At 35.8% G+C, this 18,649-nt stretch overlaps 1 protein-coding gene across 2 annotated transcripts in view; it reads left to right on the top strand.

Annotated features, from left to right (window-relative positions):
- FAM185A (family with sequence similarity 185 member A) overlaps positions 1–15,530 on the top strand; it is a 103,711-nt gene extending 88,181 nt beyond the window's left edge. For both annotated transcript variants that reach the window (XM_074194003.1, XM_074194002.1), the window contains one exon: positions 14,382–15,530. In XM_074194003.1, the coding sequence (XP_074050104.1) occupies positions 14,382–14,497 (116 nt within the window). In that variant the 3' untranslated portion in view covers positions 14,498–15,530. The remainder of the gene's footprint in view (positions 1–14,381) is intronic.
- Positions 15,531–18,649: the final 3,119 nt, after the last annotated feature.

Genomic DNA, 18,649 nt, shown 5'->3' with positions numbered 1-18,649 from the left:
TTAAATCATTCTATCTAAGTTGTAGAAAATCCTGAGTATCCATCACTTCTGGCTAACTATATTCTCTCTAATAGTGCTGCAATTCTTGAGAGTTATTAGAGTCTTTCTCCCAAGAAGGGATATAGCCAGTTTCATCCCATTGGGTAGCAGTCTCATGGCTAAGTCATGAGTGTCCATCACTTCTGGCTAAGTACATTCTTCCTGATAGAGTTACAATTCTCAAGAGTTATGAGACTCTTTCTCCCAAGTGGGTATATAGCTAGTTTCATCTTAATTGGAAAATAGTTTGTTGGGTTTTTTTTTTGTTTTTGTTTTTTTTACTTATGAGCCTCTTGTTTGATGTCCAAATTTTCTATTTAGCTCTGGTCTTTTCATCATTAAATCTTGGAAGTCTCTCATTTCATTAAATGTCCATCTTTTCCTCTGAAAGAGAAGGTTCAGCTTTGCTGGGTAGTGGATTCTTGGCTGCATTCCAAGCTTCCTTGCTCTTCAGAATATCTCATTCCGGGCCCTTCGATCCCTTAATGTTACTGCAGCTAGGTCCTGTGTAATCCTTACTGTGGCTCCTTGGTATTTAATTTTTTTCTTTCTGGCTGTTTGCAGGATTTTTCTTTTATCTGATAGTTCTGGAATTTGGCCACAACATTCCTTGGTGTTTTCATTTTAGGATCTCATTCCGCAGGGGATCAATGTATTCTTTCAATAACTATTTTGCCCTCTGGTTCCATGATATCAGGGAAATTTTCCATCACTGAATCCTGTATTATTAAGTCTAGGCTTTTTTTCTCGTTGATGTTTTCAGGAAGGCCTATAATTCTCAAGTTCTCCTTTCTTGATCTGTTCTTGAGGTCAGTGGTTTTGCTTATAAGGTATTTTACATTTTCTTGTATTTTTTTGATCTTTTGGTTTTGTTTAACACAATCTTGTTGCCTCATGAAATCATTAGTTTCCACCGATTCCATTCTTTTTTTTAAGAGAAGATGTTTCTTCATTTATCTTTTTCAACTCCTTTTCTAGTTGGTCAATTCTGTTTTCGAAGGAATTTTCCATTTGCCCAAGTGTAGTTTTGAGAGAATCATTTCTTTTTGCATTTGCCCAATTGAATATCTGAGAGAATTATTCTCAATTTATATTTGTCCAATTATATTTTCCAAGGATTTGTTTTCTTGTTGTGAGATGTTAATTTTCTCTTGAGTTTCTATTCCCAGTTTTTCCAGTTGATTTTTAAACTCCTTCCTGATTTCTTCAAGGAAGTCTTTCTGGGCTGGAGACCAACCAGATCATATTCTTCTCAGCAGTGCTAGATCTCTCTATTTGTCTTTCTAAGTAGTTCTCCATTCATACCTTCTTTTCTCTGGCCTTTTTTCATCTTTCTAGAACCTTGTGTTGGGGTGGGGGAGCTGGTTCTCAGATGTTTGCTTTTGAAGATCCTAGAGGCTTTGTTCACTTGGCTTAGTAATTCCAAGGGCCAGTCAGTAGGGGGCGCTGGTTGAGTATTTGAGGTGCTCATCAGCGGGGTCTGAGTTGACCTTGAACACTGGGCTGGGCCCTGGGGGAGAGAATTAATCTCTTTCCCTTGAGTGAACTCTGTTGCCCTGAGGGGGTGGGGAGGATTGTTTATTGTTTGTTCTGGGCAAAGGGCTCTACTGAAAGTATGGAGCTCAGGTCCACCACCCAGCTGGTTGTTCTCCAGGCATGTTCTGAGACTCTGCTAGAACTCATCATCCCATAGCTCCTGTCCCCTGGCCAAAGACTCAGCAATTAAAGTTGGATCTTGTATTCTGCACTCACCAAAGCCTCTATGGCTGAGACTGGCCCTCTGGCTACCCCCCAGATGCCATCCCCACACTGATCCTCTGTTCTCTTCTCCCGGTTCTCCCAAGGTCCCCTGAGACAGACTTTCTCTGGTAGGTGGTTTTCTCCTAGCTTCTCTTTCTGGGTTTTGTAGATCGAATTTCTGCTAAGAGGTTTCTCTCATTGTTTTTGAGGAGAAAGAGGAGCACTTATTACAGTGCCTGTCTTCTCTCTGCCATCTTGGCCAGAAGTTCCATTGAATGATTTTAAAATATGAAAGAGGGTTGTCTTATTGTAAAAGATCTTGTTGCAGATTGTTGATTGTTAAAAAAGAATATTCTTGGGCAGAACAAACAATAGGCACAATGAGATCTCATACACCATGCCTTTTTTAGTCAGTTTTGGGATGATACAAATATGGTTCATTGTTCAATATGATGTGTGAACGCCTCATTTCCTACTAATAGCCTTAACAGGGATATTCTCAATTCATATATAAATAGATGTGATGTCCCTTATGGCTTTTACAGATGGGAGAATAGGCATATCGGTCAGTTTTTGTTAATGTTTTCTAAGATACTTTGTATTTTCCCTACTTGTGCACAGATTCCTCATGTCCTCATGATTTTATCATTTCCAGTATAACGCTTTAGTTTCTGGATCTAATCTAGCTGCTTTCCTCATTGTTCTATTTAGTGACATAAGCAACCTCAAGAACTGGGGTATTAGTGTCCTAATTTGATGTCCTACTATCCTTAATGTAATAATTTTGACAAGTCTTATACTTTTCTTCCTCTTTGAAAGCTTCTGGGATGACTCTGCTAAATTATTTTGCCAACTATCTTTAGATTGACTAGTCTTATCTGATATAGCCTTTCTCTACTTTTGAGAGATTGCTTTTGTTCAGTCACACTTTGTCACCCCATTGAGAGATTTTATGGCCACTTTTTAATTTTTCCCTCTTCCATGTATTCCGTGGCCAAAAAAATTCCATCATTAGGTGCCCAATTTATTGGTGTTATATCTCTCTCTATGATTAGTTAGGTGAGCCTCAGTGAACAAATTGTCTGTTCTTGGAACCCTTGGAAGACATTTCACCATGGGAGAATCTACCAATACTTGAAGTTCAGTGGCCTTGTTTTCAAAAAGCCATGTTGGGGGGGGGGGGGAAGTATTTGAATAGGACTTTTGTTGAGGGAGTAAAATCAGAAGACACTCCTTTCCCACAAAAGAAAAAGATAAAAAATACTTATATTATCAATTTTGAGAAAAGTGCTTTGACATCTTAAAACACTTTAGGAATGGAGTTGTTTTTAAAATCTAAAGAACCTTTATATAATATCTGTCCAGAATCCTTTTTCTCAGGATAGTCTCTTTAGAGGACTCTAATATGGCTTCTTTTCCTTCTTTAATATCTCCTTCATCTGTAGAGTGGGAATAATATGTATATAATAAGGTGATCATGAATAAGAGTTTTGTGGACTTCAAAGCAATATAGAAATGTCACTCCACACAAATACAACTAAAATGCTGTCCCTTTTCTTCACTTCTACAAATCCTACTCACTCTCAAACTCCAGTTCTTCCAGTCAGTTGGACAGTCCTCAGTAAACAGATGTCTGTACTTGGAACCCCTAATTCAAATGTTGCTCTTTTTTCCTCTGAATTCATTTTGTACTTTTTCTTTAAGATCATATAGTTTAATACTATCTAACCATCTAACTTTATTTTTCTCCCATCTAAATTTTTTTTATTTTTCCACTTCTCAGAAAGTTTTAATAAATACATTAATCACATAGAAACTGAAGAATATAAATTTTTTCTTCAAATATAGGATCAAATAGTGATACCATACCCACGCAGCTAGGTAATTATTAAATGTCTGAAGCTGGATTTGAACTCAGGTACTCCTGACTCCAGAGCTCTATCCACTGTGCCACCTAGCTGCCCTGAAAGACTGCTTTTTGCTAGATATCTATAACTACTATGTCAGCATGTTATTCAGTGCTGTGAGTGACAAAATCTAAATAAAATATTTTCTTTTTGTTTATTTTATATTACAATAATCTTGTTGTGAGAATAATCATAAATCCCCCTCCCCTCTAAAAAAGATGAGAAACCTCAAGAATAGTGAGAGAGAGAAAAAAAGTGTACTTCAGTCTGTGTTGAGATTCTAATGGCTTTATCTCTGGGATGAGTTGCCTTCCCCATCATAGTCACCAGAGAAGTTGCTTCATTATTTTTCCCACAGTTGCTATTACTAGCTGTATTTCCCTCTACTCTGTTCCTTCCTACTCTCATCTATTCCATTCTCTCCCTCCCCTTTCACCCAGTCCCTGCTCAGAAGTGTTTTATCCAAGTATCTTCTCCCCATGATCTTCCCTCTCTTCTATCACCTAGCCCCCCCCTGCCCCCATTCCCCCCTTATCCTATCCCTTTCCTCTCATTTTTCTCTAGGGTAAGATAGATTGCCTCATCCTATTAAGTGTGTGTGTCCTCTCTGAGCCATTTCTGAGGAAAATGAAGGCTCACTCATTCCCCCTCACCTTCTCCCATTCCACTCCATTGCAAAAGCTTTTTCTTGACTCTTATGTGAAATACCTTAGCCCCTTCTTTCTCTTCCTCCCAGTACTTTCCTTTATCACCCATTGATGCTGTCTTTTTACTATATTATACCATTATATTCAGCTACTTCCTGTGCCTTATCTATATATGCTCCTTCTAACTGCTCTTATGAGAAAGTTCATATGAGTTAACAGTATGTTCTTCCCATGCAGGAATAAAAACAGTTCAACATTATTAAGTTCCTTATAGTTAGTCCTTCTTGTCCACCCTCTCTATGGTTCAACCTGAATCCTGTACTGGAGGGTCAAACTTTCTGTTCGCCTCTGGTTGTTCCAGTTTGAAATTCCCATTTCATTGAAAGTCCATCTTTTCCCTTGAAAGATGGATTTTCAGTTTTGCTGGGGAGTTGATACTCATTGGTAAACCAAGATCTTTTCCCTTCTGGAATATATTTCAAGCCCCATGAACCCTTAATGTAGATGCTGCCAGATCTTGTGTAATCCTGACTATAGAGCCATGGTAGTTGAATTGCTTGTTTCTAACAGCTTTTAGTATTTTCTCTTTGACTTGGGAGTTTTGGAGTTTGGTTGTAATATTCCTGGAAGTTTTTCTTTTGGCATCTCTTTCAGGAGGTGATTGGTGAATTCCCCCAATATCTGTTTTACCCTCTGCTTCTAGACTCTCAGGGCAGTTTTACCATATTATTTCTTGAAAAATGAAATCTAGACTCTTTTCCTGGTCCTGACTTTCAGGTAGCCCAATAATTTTTAAATTACCTCTTCTGGGTCTGTTTTCAAGGTCAGTTGTTTTTCCAATGAGATATTTCACTTTTTCTTCTAATTTTTTTTGGTATAGTTTTATTTCTTCCTGATTTCTCACAAAGTCATCAGCTTCCTTTAGTTTCTTTCTGCATTTGAAGGAGTTCTTTTCTTCAGAGAGCTTTTTTATCTCCTTTTCCAGCTGTCCAATTCTCTTTTTTAAGGCATTCTCCTCATTGGCCTTTTGTGTTGCTTTTTTCCATTTGGCCTAAACTGGTTTTCAGTATCTTATTTTCTTCAGTATTTTTTTGTATTTCTTTCACCAAGTTGCTGACTTGGCTTTCATGATTTATCTGCATCACTCTCATTTCTCTTCCCAATTTTTCCTCTATCTCCCTTAATTGCTTTTCAGAGTCTTTTGAGTTCATCCATAGCCTGACCCCATTTTCTGTTTCTCTTGGAGGTTTTGGATACAGAAGCTTCAATTTTGTCATCATCTTAGTATGTATTTTGATCCTCCATGGGACCAAAGTAATTTTCTATGGTCAGATTCTTTTTCTGTTGTTTTCTTCAGCCTGTGACTGATTTACCATACTTCCAAGACTTTGGAGCATTTTGAATTCCTCCAAGGTCTTATGAGAGGCTCTGACTGCTCTCTTGCCTTGTTCAGGCCCTCCCTTCTGCCCTGGAGCTGTGAGGATGGTCCCTGCTCAGCTATAGTCTCCCCCTGCTATGGCTTTGCAGTCTACCCCAACCCCCTTTCCATCTGTGGGCTGACAGCTCTGGAAGTGCTGGGTGGCTCTGCTGACTGCAGGGCTGTTCTGAGGTTAGTGCTTGCTCCACGCTCACTCTTGTGTGGCAGAGTTCTCTCACCACCCCTTTCACCTGTCCCTGATGATCCCTGGGCCAAGAGGTCTGGAAACTGCCCCCTCTGCCAAGGACCCAAGCTCCCAGCCTGGCTGTGCTGCCCTGCAGCTTTTTCCAGTCCCTGGTACCGATGAAACACACCTTTCCTGTGGAACTTCTAAGTTATCTTGGACTAGGAAATTGTATCACTTTGTCTTTCTGTGGGTTCTGACCCTCTAAATTTTGACTAGAGTCATAATTTGATGGCTTTTGGAGTTTTGGGGGAATCGGTTTCTGGGAATTCCTACCTTCATGCCACCTTCTTGGTTCCGCCCCCTCCCATCTAAATTATTGATAAATTTTTATATTCCTTAATCCTAAATTTGCTCATTTATAACCAGGGATCATAGAATTATACATTAAAGTTGGAAGGGAACTTGGAAGCCAAGGTTGTTCTCTCCATTTATATGTACAGGGAGAATTTAAGTTAATAATTGCTGAAAGTTACCATGATCTTAAATGGCCAAGTCAAGAATCAAATCTAGTTTCCTGCTTTTAGTTCATTGCACCACCACTTCTTTCCTGATTCTGCCCTATGAAGATGAAACAGAACAGATCCTGTCCTTTCACATCACAGCTCTTCAGATATTTGAAAACTTCTTATGTCCATCTGAGGAAGAAAAGGGGGATGTTAGCACTAAGCACTAGTTTTTTTTAAAATTCAGTCCATTCAGAGAAAAAAATCCCTAAATTGATTATTAGAAACATGATACTATTCTAGGTCAATAGGAGGAACATTAAAGAGGCAGGAGGGGCAAGTGAGGTACATGACTTTCATAAAGACTTTTGCTTTTAAATATGACCTGGGAAAAAAAAAGACTTCCATATTTAATGAGAGCTACAGCAAGGATAGAATAATTATTTTCCCATTTCTTTGTCTAATAATAAAAAACATTATCTTATAGGCATGAATTGACAATTTAGCCCAATTACAAAGGTTATTTTTAGTTCCAGACCAGTAATAACATGCGGGAATCTTTGAGCACAATGCTTATTGTTAGTATAGAGTAAGGAGAAGACTTTTCCAAACAAGGTAGATGGAATATTATAAACTACCCCTTGATTATAATCTCCAAAGATGTGTGTTATTTAGCTAAGAGCAATAAGTAATTCCTTTTGCCTAGTCTGAATATGACAAGTAAACTCTCTTCATGTAGGAAGAAAATATTTGTGATCCAGGATAGGATTTGTCTGATGATGCACTTTACAATTTGTAAACTGTACTAATAAGAATAAGAACAACATAATAAGAATAAAAATACCTGTGGATGTTACCCCAGTTAGGTACTTCTCTTGGCCCAATCAGTCTTTAGATGTCAGTTTGAATAAAGATAGTCCCACTTGATGCCCTGTGCTTCCTCCTCAGTACTACATGGCTGTGGCAGCTTCTTAGAGCTACACTTCGAAAAGAGAGAGCCACCCTGAAATAGTTAATGGGATACTGGACGTGGAGGCAGGAGTGGAAGATGGGGGTGCTGTTCAAATCAGTCCTCAGAATTCTAGTTTTGGGACCTAGGGGAGATCCCTGAGCCTCTTTGTGTTTTAGTTACTTCATCTATAAAAATGAATGAGTTGGATCAGAGTTGTCTAAAATAGGGCCCACAGCCACATGCATCCACAGTACAATTTTTATACAGCCCACCTGTGGGTTTTAATTTTCACAAATGAAAAAATAATTTGCACAGAATGCATGTTAGATTTTTTTAATTCCATCACTACTAAATAATCTTATTGATGTTAATTTTCTTTGGTGTTTTTAAGAATTATAATGGATGGGGCAGCTAGGTGACGCAGTAGATAGAGCATCGGCCCTGGAGGCAGGAGTACCTAAGTTCAAATCCAGCCTCACACTTAATAATTACCCAGCTGTGTGGCCTTGGGCAAGCCACTTTACCCCCCATTGCCTTGCAAAAACTAAAAACTAAATAAATAAATAAATAAATTCAAAAAAATTATGATGGATGGAACATAGTGCATAGAATATTCAATTGATCTGTAGAATACATTCCCGTCTGTATGATGCAGACTAGTCAGTATGGACCTATATTGTTCTGTTGCATTGCCCCTTTCTTGTTTTGTGTTTGCTTTCATGCTTCACCTGTCATATTGATGATATGTTCCCCCACTTTCTCAGAAATTATGAGGCAAATTTTTGCATCTAAGAATCTTGGCCCCAGAGTCCTCATGTATATCCCCTGAATTCTTTCTCTATTTTTGTTCTGGGTGCAACCCTGAAATAATTTTATTTTAATGCCACCCTGAGATAATCAAAGGTTGGACCACCCTAAGATGGATCAATGGATGGTTGTTTCCTTTCTTTCATCTCCTGATCCAATGAATTAGAAACTTTATGTAGTTTTCAAGTTTTTAACACAGGCTATGGTGTTCTGAACTCTGATGTATAGCCTAAATAAGGCAGGCGGGGGGGGGGGGGGGGGAGACCAAAAAACAGGGATGGGTTAGATACTAGCACAAAGCAAGATCCTACATCCCTAAGCAGTTATTCCTCATGTTAGCACAATGTTTCTATTCAGAAAGAGTCAGAGATCTCATCAGTTCACATGACTTCAGCTGTTGTCTATGAAGATAACTCAAAAATCTATATATTTAGCCCTAATCTTTCTCGTGAATCACAATCCTGTATCACCAATTATCTATTGAATAATTCCAATCCCATAGAAACCAAAAACTCAGTGTGTCCAAAATGCAACTCTTCTTTTCCCTCACATGCTCCTTCCTTCCTGACTCCATTGTTTCTCTTGAGGACACTACCATTCTTTCAGGCACATAGATCTATAATCTTTACTTTCCCTTACTCATTTTGTATATAATCATTTGCTAAGTCTGATGGAACCTACTTTACAAAATCTTTGACTACCTAGTGGAATAACTTTGTGTGCCTAAAGTACTAGCTTTTAAACTAGCACTTGCAAATAGGTAGAAAAAGAAAAATTGGCTTTTTTTTACACTCTTCTCATCCTGCCTCTTCCAACACTTCCACCAAATACAATGGCAATAAAGTAAAAGATTAAAAAAAGTTTTTTTCATGTCACCAGGGAAAAATTGTGACTTTTCCTTGAAGATATTTGCCATAAATTTATTAAGTGTTGGATGGCTTAGCTCTCGGTTACATACATAAAACATGAATGGTGATTTTTTTTATTAAATGTTTGCTTTGGCTGAATAATTATCCTCTAATCCTTATGTCTTCTTTTATTCAAAAAATATCAAAATTGTTATCTTACTATGCAATGTGCATTCCCAAAAATCACTGAGTCATACAAAACTGCAATAAAAACCACTTGGCTAGAAGAACATGGAACATATTATCTAATCAGACTAATGGATAAGTTTATAAATAATAATTTATAAATAAATGAGGAAAAACATTTTTAAATTTAAAAGGTTTTGAAAAATAAAACCAATACAACCGAGATTAGAAGGAAAGCAGAAAATAGGGGAAAATGCTTTTAAGTTTTGTATGCCTCATATTAGAATCCAAACTTGTGACTTCATGAGTAGAGGACCTTCTAATAAGGAAGTTTCCTTTACAAAGACAGAACTTATAGTGTTAGTCGCCTTGGGAAGTGGGAAGGTAACACCACTGTATCCAAGGCCACATTGCCACTGAACCATGCCATCTGTCAGGATTTATCATGCTAGCTAAATATGCTAATCATAGTTGAGTAAAAACAGGAAATGCATCTCCTGCTTGCATAGTCTGTTTAACCAAAATAAAGATATGTTTTACTTCTATGAAGGGAATTAAGAAATTGGTCCTGGCTTATTCCCCATTTGTTAATAACTGAATGTTGTCCACGTGACAGGCTGTAAGAGCAGTGACCCAGACTGTTGCTCTGTAAGAGAAAGTGTTTATTTCAAATGTTCATAGTGCATGTAATACTCAGAGTATTTATGACCACCCACGGATTTTTTTCAGGAACAAAAAAATTTAGGTATTGCTGTGGTTAGCAGAAAATAAGGTCAAGAGAGGTTATCAGCAGCAGCCACAGTCCCTGCCATCAGTGAATAAGTAGTAAGGAGGGATATTGGGGGGAGGGGAATCACACTCCCTAGAGTAGGCAGTCCTCATAAAGGGAGACTCGAGACTCATTCTTTTAACCATTAATGGAAGAAATATTTTTCCTTGTGGAATGCAACATCATCTAGATCAGATATGCTTTTTTTCAGACCTGCACATTTTTCTTTGCTCAATGTGGTGGGATAGAAGAATCTCACTGATTCCAGATACTCATTATTGTACACCTTGGGTACTGTCACAGCTCCCACCTCATCTTGTCCAACTTTTGACAATTAGGAATTGAGGCCTAGATCTATTTAGGACCTTTCAAGATGTCTATAAAATGAATTTTAGTTTTCTGGTATCCAGAGCTAGTTCTATAAAGTCACATCTGCCTATGAGAATGTTAAGTCAAATTATTAGATTTGCTACTGACTAATCTAGGATTATGTTACAAACAGAAGTTAACATATACCTCCAAACATTTGTTTTAACTTTTGTCATCCCTTCCTCTGATTGTCTCTTTGTGTGTGTGTGTGTGTGTGTGTGTGTGTGTGTGTGTATGTACAAATATACAAACTCTCTGAACTCAGGGTTTCCCAAAACAGCAACTTCTTCACTCTTTAGGAATTGTGCTGTTTCCACTAGTTTTTGAATAGTATTAGAAATGCTCCCTGTAGAAAAGGGTTCACAAGTACAAAAATAGTAGCAGTTCTTTCTGTGGTGGCTAAGAATTGGAACTTGAAGGGACTTCCCATCCATTGGGTAATGACTGGCAAGTTGTGATATGAGTGTAATGAAATACTGTTATTCTAAAAGAAATGATGAGCAAGTAGATTTCAGAAAAAAAATGAAAACTTACAATGATGCTATTGAATGAAGTTAGCAGAACCCAGAGAACATTGTACACACTAACAGCAATATTGTATGATGATCAACTATGATAGACTTAGCTATTATCAGCAATACAGTGATCAAAGACATTCTAAAAGACTCATGATGGAAAATGCTATCCATATCCACAGAAAGAACAATGGAGTCTTGAAGGCAGATTTAAAAATATTATTTTCACTGTTTTAAATTTGGTTTTTTTTTCTTGTGGTTTTTCCCTTTTGTCTTGATTCTTCTTTCGCAACATGACTGATATGGAAAGTGTTAAGCATGATTGTACATATATAACCTGTATCAGATTACTTGCTCTCTCAGAGGGGAGGGAAGAAAATAAATTTGGAATTCCAAATTTTATAAAAAAATGAATGTTGAAAATCTTTACATGTAATTGGAAAAAAATACTATTAAGATTTTTAAAAAGTAATGTCTCTTGAAACAGTAAGATAATTCAAAAAGTGGAGAATAAGCATAGACAAGGAGAAAGTAAAATTGCTTATATTTGTAGATGAAGGGACAGCTTATGATAATGAGAACCTAAGAAAATTAATGAAAATGTTCATTGAGACAGGGAATCTATGCAATCAATAAGAAGTAGGGTAGAGAACCCACAAAACTATCATCTTTTCTGCATTTTACTAATAAAGCCAAGGAAAGAAATAAATACAAAAAAGAAAAAAGATGCAGTGAAAATAGGATTAGTTTTTGAGTCACAGGACCTGGATTTGAATAAATCTGGCCTGTTACTTACTTTACTATGTAAATCCAGGGATAACAGCAACAACAGCTCTTAGTTATAAGAGCTAGCATTTACATATTTACAAATATTATTTTATCCTAATAATAGCCTTAGAAAGTGGATTTTTCAAATGGAAGTGAGGAGAGTCACAGTAATATTTCTTCCTTTGTTAAATGGGGAAACTGAGGCCAGACACTAATTAAATGACTTGCCCAAAATCACACAGCTAATAAGTGTCTGAGACAATATTTGACCTTGGATCTTCCTGGTTCTGGGTGCAGTGGATAGAGTGCTGGGTCTGGAGGAAGACCTGAGTTATAAAATCCTGCCTCTTACAAGTTGTATGACCCCTGGGCAAGTCTCTTCACCCTATTTGCCTCAATTTCCTCATCTATAAAATGAGCTGGAGGAGGAAATGGTAAACCATTATAGTGACTTTGTCAAGAAAACCAGAAATGGGATCATGAAGAGTCATATTGAAGTTACTCAACTTTCTGATTCCAGGTCCTGCAGTCTATCCCCCTGTACCACCTTATTGCTTATATTTTTTTACATTTCAACATTTCTTAATCAGTAAAATGAAGCTGTTTAAATGATCTCTTGTGACTTTTTCATGTATAAATCTATGATAAAGTAATAAAACAATTTTTACAAAACTAAAAGGAGGCCTGAAAAATTAAAGATTCATTCTTTATGACTGATCAGTACCAACATGTAAAAATATTCCTACCTAAATTACACATATTTACTACTGTATCAAATTACCACGAGGATACTTTATAAAATTATCCAAAATAAAATGTATTTGTAGGAATAAAATGTCAATACCAGAAGGAATATATAATTTTAAAAAGTAGAAAACATAGGATTGATGCTGCCAGGTCTATCTATATTTCAAAAAAGCAATTCTTCAAACTCTCAGTGACTGGATTAGACAGAAATAGTGGATTAGATGAGTAAGAATTAGGAAAACAAAAGCTGACAACAGTTTATATTGTTCAGTCAAGAGCATAAATAGTTATCAGTGAAAGGATGTTTTCAGTAACAACTGTTGGGAAAACTGAAAATCATTGTATCAAAAAAGTTTAGGTCAGCATCTTACATACCATTTTCAATTTCAAATGGGTAAATCATTTAAATATAAAAAATTTATACCATGAAAAAGAAAAAATACACCTTGTCACATAGTAGATACTGAATAAATGCATTTTAAGTATTTGAATTATACACAATTAAAATTTTTTACACAAACAAAATCAATCCAGCTCAAATTTAGATTATAGCTCATAAAAACTAGAAAAAGTCTGATCTCCAGAATCTAAAATAAATTTGATACAAATATGTAAGATAAGGATATCTTCAGTTTCAAAAAAACCTATAACCACTTGAAATAATGTTCAGAATCAAGAATAATCTTATAAATTACATACCCATAAATTATCAAAAATGCCAAATTAAAAGATGACAGAAATGGTAAATGGATACTACTGATGAAATTCTGAGTTCCAATAATTCTACAAAACAATTTTGAACTATGCAACAAGTTACTTAATCATTCATATTTTTGGATTCCAAAATCTCCACTCCTGGGTTCAAACATGAAGGGTTCAAAAAGATTATTGAGAAGGGACAGAAGAAACTCATATGAATTATATATTATGTATTATAACAAAAAGTTATAAATAAAATGTCCCCAGATTGAATTACAAGTTATAGAGTTTTTTTAAGAACCAGGAGTAGTGATCTTGTTAAACCTTCACATTCCACTGATAAACAACAAATACTAAGATAAAATTACTAGCACAAAGATTATAACACCATTCAGTGAGCACTGGCCCTGGAGTCAGGAGTACCTGAGTTCAAATCTGGCCTCAGTCACTTAATAATTACCTAGCTCTGTGGCCTTGGGCAAGCCACTTCCATTTGCCTTACAAAAACCTAAAGAAAAAATACTATTCAGTGAACCCAGGGAGGGTCTCTAACTCTAAATGGTTGAACAAATTAAAGTATAGAAATGTCATATAAAGTGGGCAGGTAGGTGATGCAGTGGACAGAGTGCCAGACTAGCTCTGTGTCTCTGTGCAGGTTACCCTGATTATCTCAGTTTCCTCTTCTGTAAAATGAGCTGAAGAAGGCAATGACAAACTATTTCAGCATATTTACCAAGAAACCCCAAACAGGATCATGAAGAGTCAGACACAACTGAAACAACTGGACAAATAGAAAGTTATGCTATTTTTGTTTATAGGAAATAACAACTATAAAGGTTTCAGAAAAAAAGTATGATTCAGAGTGAAGAAAACATGTCAATGACTACAACACTGTAGTCAATGTGAAGAAGCATCTGAATTCTGGTCAAATATAATGGACAATGTCAGTAGTATACTATAAGGTTTTAAAGAATATATTTGCTTCTTTTCTATGAATAATCATCTTGGCAGGGGGAATATAGTCTTTAAAAAAGTTCTTTAGATATTTTGGGGGAAGTATCTGTTTTATAAAAAAAAAAACCAAAAGGAACAGAGGGAAGACAGGAAAGGGAAATTAAATTAAAAGCAGATCTAACCAAGTAGGAGTGATTAGTGGGAAAAGTTACATCATCCTTTAGCACTTCCCTTAAACCAAAAGTGTTTATAATGTGTTAATCCATGTTTTTCAGAAGGTGTTCTTGAAATTTTGATACTTAACATGCTGCCATTTTGCCTTTTTAGGTCACATGAACCAAGCCAGTGAATGTGAAAAATGGATCAAAGCAGCCGCACCCAATGGCACCGTGCATCTCAAAAGTCAAAGCTGGTTTCAATCCCTCAAACTGAAGGAGTCCTGATTGTTTGGACTCTATTATAAATATCAGTCATTGAACATCAAATCAATGAGAAAGTATTGCTGTGTCCCTAGTTGTAGAAACATTAGAAATGTTCCTTTGAAAATACTGCTGACTGGCTAATGCTTTTCTATGGTCCCACATTTGTGCTTAGCTGCTCTGTGACTTTTCCAGATGAATACACTTCAGCATCAGTTCAAGCTGTGAATAACAATATATGTGACAGAATTTGCAAAAAGTAATCACTGGCAAAATGAAAGACAAACTCCAAATAACATTCAGCTATTTTATTGCCTGGTGTATCAATATAGGAGATATTCTCTTCAATTTGATAATGGGGGAGAAAGTTGTTTTATGAATTCCTTTCTCTCAAACCTAAATTCTCCACACTTGAAACATCCAGTTTATATGTAAAATCAGGCAGACCTATCCTAGATTATATTTTTTACAATTAAGAAAAATTAGTCCTTTAGGAACAATCATATGAGAAACATTTTGGTTTTTAATAAAGTTTTAAAAATACTGTGACTTAGATTAATTTCCACTGTCCTTGTTAAATTCTTTACATATGTTCCTGATTATATACATTTTAGATTCCAGTTCTGCAAAATAAAAAGATAGCTAAGCATGTGATTTCCCAGCCATATGCATTACTCACACAGTGAACATACTGTATTCAGACACAGAATATGCTCCAGTTTAGAAGGAACTTTTTTGAAAATCATTAAGTCTATTTTCCTTAACTGTATTCATTCTTATCTAGGCACGCACACTGCCTCCCATAACTAAAAATAAAATTTATAGGGTTAGCCAACAAAACCCAAAAGGATCATAGACACTACAGTAATTTTTATTCTCAACACTTAGATATGAAAAGAAAATATTGCTTATTCTCTCCCAAAGCTATTTTCAGTTGGGCTGTGGTTTACTAAATGCTGAAGCCAGCCAGTCCAAAGATGCATTTTAGTACTTATCACTAAAAACTTTTATTAGAGTTAACTAATTATCTCTAATGAATAAAGGGTTCTTCTTCTTCCCTGCATCTTTCTTCTTTTATAGCCATTTCTCATACTATTTCTGGAGTTAATAAAACCTGTTGACTACAGTGAATAATAAGGTCAACTATGCCCTCTTCCTCCACCAAAAACTTGAGTGCTGTGAGACACCCTGCTCCATTTTTTTAAAGTGAGTGACTTTCTCCTTATTCTCACTTATATTGCTCAGATGTTGGTAGCTTCCTATGAAAAAGTTTCCATTTCTGTTGGAAACATGGGATCCAGATTTTTGAAGCCACTCTTTAGGCAGTCCTCATGTCTCCTGATCTAGTAAGAAACAATCCCTTCTCAACTCTCTATGAATTTAAAGTATTCTGTCTTTTTCAGTTCTATTGAAGAGAAAATTCTACTTCACCTCAAATCTTCTGATTCAAACTCAAACTTTAAAAAAAAGGTTATACTATAAATGTATCAGATAAGAAGTGTCCAAAAAGAATGGATATGTTCGCAGAGAATAGATTATTTGATCTTATCACTGTGGGTATTCTCTCATCATTGGGTTGAACAGAGGATTTTTAAAAATTTGGACACATTCAAGTATTAAAAATTATTTTTCTGAAAAGCAAAAAATGCAGATAAAATGCACTTATGAATCATTGGAGAAATATAAACCATGAAAAAATATCTATTATTAAAATATGGGAAAAATCCCAAATGCATTCATCTGTAACTTCTTGCATGGCACAGGGATAAAACTGATATAGTTTGGTTTATATGTTTTTTTCCCCAGAAAATAAAAATCCAAGTTGAAATTAGAGATTGTGCATCCACTACTCCATAAGGGAGGGAGTGCCCTTGACTCAACCAGCATCTTGGAGGTCTTCCTCTAGGTTAAGTGTCCTTAACCTTTTATGTTGAAGCCAATTATGATGAAATTCAATATTATGAAAAAAAAAGCTGGTCCTTTTACTTCAGGCTACTGCAGTGCTCTGGCTTCCATTTCTTATCCTTTGTTGTTGCCACATTAACTCCTCCCGCTTTTCTGATCACACTCCTTTTCTCCTCTCCACTCCCATCCTATGTATGTCATCACTAAAAATATGCTGTAGCCTACTTGAACCCACAATTACCCCATAGGTCATTCACTACTTTAATTCATTAGATATTGTGTTTATTTTTAACATTCCTTTTTAAACTTTGAATAAATTCACTCTCTACCACACCCACTGAGAAGGCAAGCAATATCAATTATACATGAGAAATTATATAAAACATTCCATATTAAAACTTTTTTAAAAAAATTAAAAATTATACTTCAAATTGTACTCAGAGTTCATCAGTTTCTACTTAATGTGGAAAGCACTTTTTTATCATGACTCCTTTGGAATTGTCTTGGATCCTTATATTGATCAGAGTAGCCAAGTCTTTCACATTGATCATCATTATCATAACATTGCTCTTACATAGCTATTTCCCAAATGATGAACATGTTCTTTATTTCCAGTTCTTTCTTTTTTACTGGACAAAAACTGCTGCTATAAATATGCTCTCTTTGGAGTATAGATCTAATTAATGTTGCTGGGTATGCACAGTTTTACAGCCCTTTGGCCATAGCTCCAAATTGTTCTTCAAAATAGCTGGACCAGTTCACTGATGAACTCCATCAGTTCATTAGTGAATCTATTTTTCCCACATCCCTGCCAGCATTTGCCATTTTTGATGGGTGTGAGGTGGTATCTCAGAATTGTTTTAATCTGCCTTTACCTAATTTAGGAGTGGAGAACCTCAGGACCCCTGGGCTATGTTGGTCTGGCATTGTCAAGGCAACAGCAGGTGAAACTTGAATTTCAATAAATCTGGGAGTTTTTGAGGGGGTGAATTAAATGTTTAACTAAATATAGCCTTTGAATGATGTTATAAATATTCAAATGACCCTTAACAGAAAAAAAGCTTGCACAGTCCTGCTAATCAATAGTCACTTAAATATTTATCAGAGAAACATACTGTAAAAATTTCTATACTCATTGTCTATGTTCCTTTTAGCAAAATGTATTATTATGTTCAATTGTGACTAACTCTGATTCCATTTGGGCCATTTCCCTCTCTAGCTTTAGTATATAAAATTGAGTAATGAGAAGTTGACCTGTAAGGTCTCCTTAAATAGAGATTCTGGTAACCATCCTATCAGAGGGAGGAGCTATAGAGATAGAAAATATTTCCAAGATTTGATTTTTAAAATCAAATAAGAGTAAGAGGGAAAAAAATCGAAAAAAGTGAAAGAATTGGGAAGAGAAATAAATATCTTAAAACAGGAGGCACAAAGCCATACCTAAGAAACAAACTCGCTGAAAATTGTAGAGAGGAGCTTATAGAAGAAAGTAATGACTCCAAGAAGCAAACAAGTTCAAAAGAATAAACAAAGCTAATAGCAAAAACACCTGACCTAGGAAACAGATCAAAGAGAAAGAATTTAAGAATCATTAAACAGGCATCACATTTCAAGAAATTATTAATAAAAGAATTAAAAGAAAATTATTCCAATCTTAAAGAACCAGAGGTCAAATAAAAATAGAATCTGCCAGTTACCTCCTGAAATAACCCCCCAAATGAAAACTCCCAGGAAAATGATAACCAAAATTCAGTGTTTCCAGGTCAAAGAAAATTCACTGTAAACAAAAAAATATTAAGTCACAGATCATGCAAGATTTAGCAGTCACCACTTAAAAAAGCAAAGAGCTTGGAATACACTATTCCAGAAAGCAGAGCCAGAAATAAACTTGCCCAATAAAACTAATTATAATCCCATGGGGAAAATGTACTTTTAATGAAATAAAGGAATTCTAATTCTTATGGAAAGAGTTGCAGAAATACTGAATTATAAACATTGGAGTCAAGAAAAATATGAAGATGTATATAAAAATAAACAACCATAAGAGACTAAACAAGGATAGTGTTTATACTATAATGTAGGGAGATGTATCCCTTCAGAATTTTATCACCATCAAGAGTCTAATTAGATGGAGGGCTTAGAAATGGTTCTCTTTTGATGGTCTTAAGAAGTAGTAGAGGAAGAGGTCTATATGTAGGGATCAAGGGGAGAAGAAGGATGGGGATAATTATGTCACATATGATTATGTACACTTTGAGGGTGTACAAGTAG

This window comes from Macrotis lagotis, chromosome 7 (genome assembly GCF_037893015.1).
Source record: "Macrotis lagotis isolate mMagLag1 chromosome 7, bilby.v1.9.chrom.fasta, whole genome shotgun sequence".
NCBI lineage: Eukaryota > Metazoa > Chordata > Mammalia > Peramelemorphia > Peramelidae > Macrotis > Macrotis lagotis.
Note: the sequence above shows the minus strand (reverse complement) of the source record. Positions and strands in the feature narration are given on the sequence as shown.